Raw genomic sequence first — 2,500 nt, forward strand, 5'->3', positions numbered from 1 at the left:
CATTTATTCCTTACTGTGCGTTCATGGCGAAAGCGAAGGCGTGGCGCAGTATACACAAACTCAATGCAAAGACATGAATAGATGCAAATATACCGCCGGCAAATCTGCCAGCGTGGATGTCTTAAACAACGCGGCGCAAATGACCCCTTGAAATATCTGCAGCATATCATATATGGTCAACACACGCATGAAAGGGAGCAGAAGACAGGTGCATGCTGGGATACATTGCTTTGTTATGGAACTCGGCTTTCCCCACAAAGGCAGAGAGTTTTTACCTTCTCTACATATCAATGATTCCATTCCTTTTCCAACAACCTAAATAATGAAGGGTTCCAGATCAAATCCTAAACAACATGGTTAACCCTCTTTTCTGCATAGTAACTGTATCACTGTCTAAGAGATGTCAATTTAGTGAAGGGTGCCTGGTATAAATCAAACTATAGCCACCAGTTCTTTGAGCGACAACATTGGTACAGGTAAAAATAACTAAATGTATGTTGATCGGTCAATGCTGACAAATTTCTGACTTGAACTGATTAGAACTTCAAAATAGACTTTTCTGCCTTTTTTGCTGCAAGTTCACAACTAATTATTCCCCCGCAGACCAGGCCTGCATTAACCTGCCATCGGGCCCTGGGGCTGAGAGTGTTCGTAGGCCCCCTGAGAGGGGACCTTACAATGAAGATGTGTAAATTATCTTCAGACATTTTGCCGTTGTCGACGGGGGGGGACGGGGACGGGGGGGGGGGGGGGGGGGGGGGGCAACTGGCGGTGTCAAGTGGCCACTGGGCCCAGCTAGTGGCCCCCTTTTTTATTGGCTCATGATAGGCCTCTGATCTTTGTAAGCCCAAAACAAAAAATCACATTGTCTTGGGCCTACGCCGATCGGGGGGCCTATCATGAGCCAGTATAAAAAAAAAAAAGAAAAAAAAATAGTATTATTTTTTTTTTCTGCAGCTCATGATAGGCCCCCCGATCGGCGTAGGCCCTGGGGCTTCAGCCGAGGTAAGCCCGTCTATTAAGGCGGCCTTGCCGCAGACACTCCACCGGCTCTTACGTAGTAGAGGAGCTCAGTCCAGCCTTCCATGGTGATGCACTGGAAGACGGTGAGGATGGCAAACAGGATGTTGTCAAACTGGGTGATGCCGTAGTTGGGCCCCAGCCAGTACTGCCTACAGGTGGTTCCCTCCGGACAGAGGCGCGACGGAGCCTCCAGACCACATGGGAACTCCTCCCGCACATCCTCTGAGGAAAGGGGTGGGAGAGGAAGCAGACGGACATGGGACGCCCATGTAAGGATCCTTCACCAGACGGGCAATTTCATGGATCCTACAGCAGTTCATGGGAAGACCCGCCCAAACTTCCAATAATCGAACCATGATTGGCTGGCACACTGCTTACTAAACATAACCACCTCCTACCTAAATTTAATCTAACCTAAATACGGGTAACCTTAATCTGTAACCAAATACGTGATTCCATATATTCCAAAAATGCATTTCATTCTGATGTTATACATAGTGCTTGTACATTAGAATGAATCATGGGATTATTTGTTTGCAATATGACAATTTGAGATACCTTTAAAGAAATGTTCTAGTGTAAATTTAATCTCATTTTAATTACAGAATCACAAATCATTTCTCGAGAGATTACAAAACAATGACCAATACACCATTCTTAGTAATAACACTCCTATTCTCCTATGATTCCAAAATAAAGATGCAAAATCAATATGTATACGCCTTTCTATTGTTGCACTTAGAAATATACTATAGAAATACTGACACCCACCCACACACTCACATACACAAGCATGCACGCACGCACAAACGCATGACACCTACACACAAACTCACTTGTGTAATTGTCAAAGCAGGCGGTGTGGAATTTGCCCATGTAGAACTCCAGGCCGATGATGGCGAACATGAGGATAGCGAAGAACAGGAGTAGTCCTATCTGAAGTAAGGGAATCATGGCCTTCATGATGGACTTGAGCACCACCTGCAGGCCTGGAGGACAACGCACACATAGGATCAGTAAAGCGTCTCCATAGCCATTCAGGATCCCTTCTTTTAAATCTCTGTTAAATACACAAATGTATAGACTGGATAAATCTGTTAGCTCTTGATCTTACTGTGTTTCTGTCTTAATTTCCTTATTTCTATTGAGTATACTGTTCTATCAGTTTAAATGTTTTTATTTGTATAAATATTTATTCATTGATATACAGCATAGAGGTAGCGGCAGAACAGTCTGGTGGTTAAGTGTGTTTAACTATCAAAAACGTTCTGGGTTCGAAATACCCAATGGCCGCAGTCGCGTCTGTCGGCACCCTTGAGAAATTGTTCTAACCCCCCAACGTGGTCAGTCAGTCCCTTTGGATCAATGTGTCAAGGACAAGATATTCTGATGGCTATACAATAATTCCATGTGTTCCTTGTAGTTTTCTTTGTGTTCCTTGTTGACATAGCCAACCTCTCCACCTGCCTCGGACATG

At 44.4% G+C, this 2,500-nt stretch overlaps 1 protein-coding gene across 11 annotated transcripts in view; it reads right to left on the reverse strand.

Annotated features, from left to right (window-relative positions):
• Nucleotides 1-2,500, reverse strand: part of cacna1aa (calcium channel, voltage-dependent, P/Q type, alpha 1A subunit, a) — an 87,450-nt gene that overhangs the window by 70,883 nt on the left and 14,067 nt on the right. For all 11 annotated transcript variants that reach the window (XM_030342756.1, XM_030342717.1, XM_030342708.1 and 8 more), the window contains exons 5-6: nucleotides 1,860-2,012; nucleotides 1,058-1,245 (exon numbers count right to left, since the gene is read on the reverse strand). In XM_030342756.1, coding sequence (XP_030198616.1) covers nucleotides 1,058-1,245; nucleotides 1,860-2,012 — 341 coding nt within the window. The remainder of the gene's footprint in view (nucleotides 1-1,057; nucleotides 1,246-1,859; nucleotides 2,013-2,500) is intronic.

This window comes from Gadus morhua, chromosome 2, assembly GCF_902167405.1.
Source record: "Gadus morhua chromosome 2, gadMor3.0, whole genome shotgun sequence".
NCBI classification, from domain to species: domain Eukaryota; kingdom Metazoa; phylum Chordata; class Actinopteri; order Gadiformes; family Gadidae; genus Gadus; species Gadus morhua.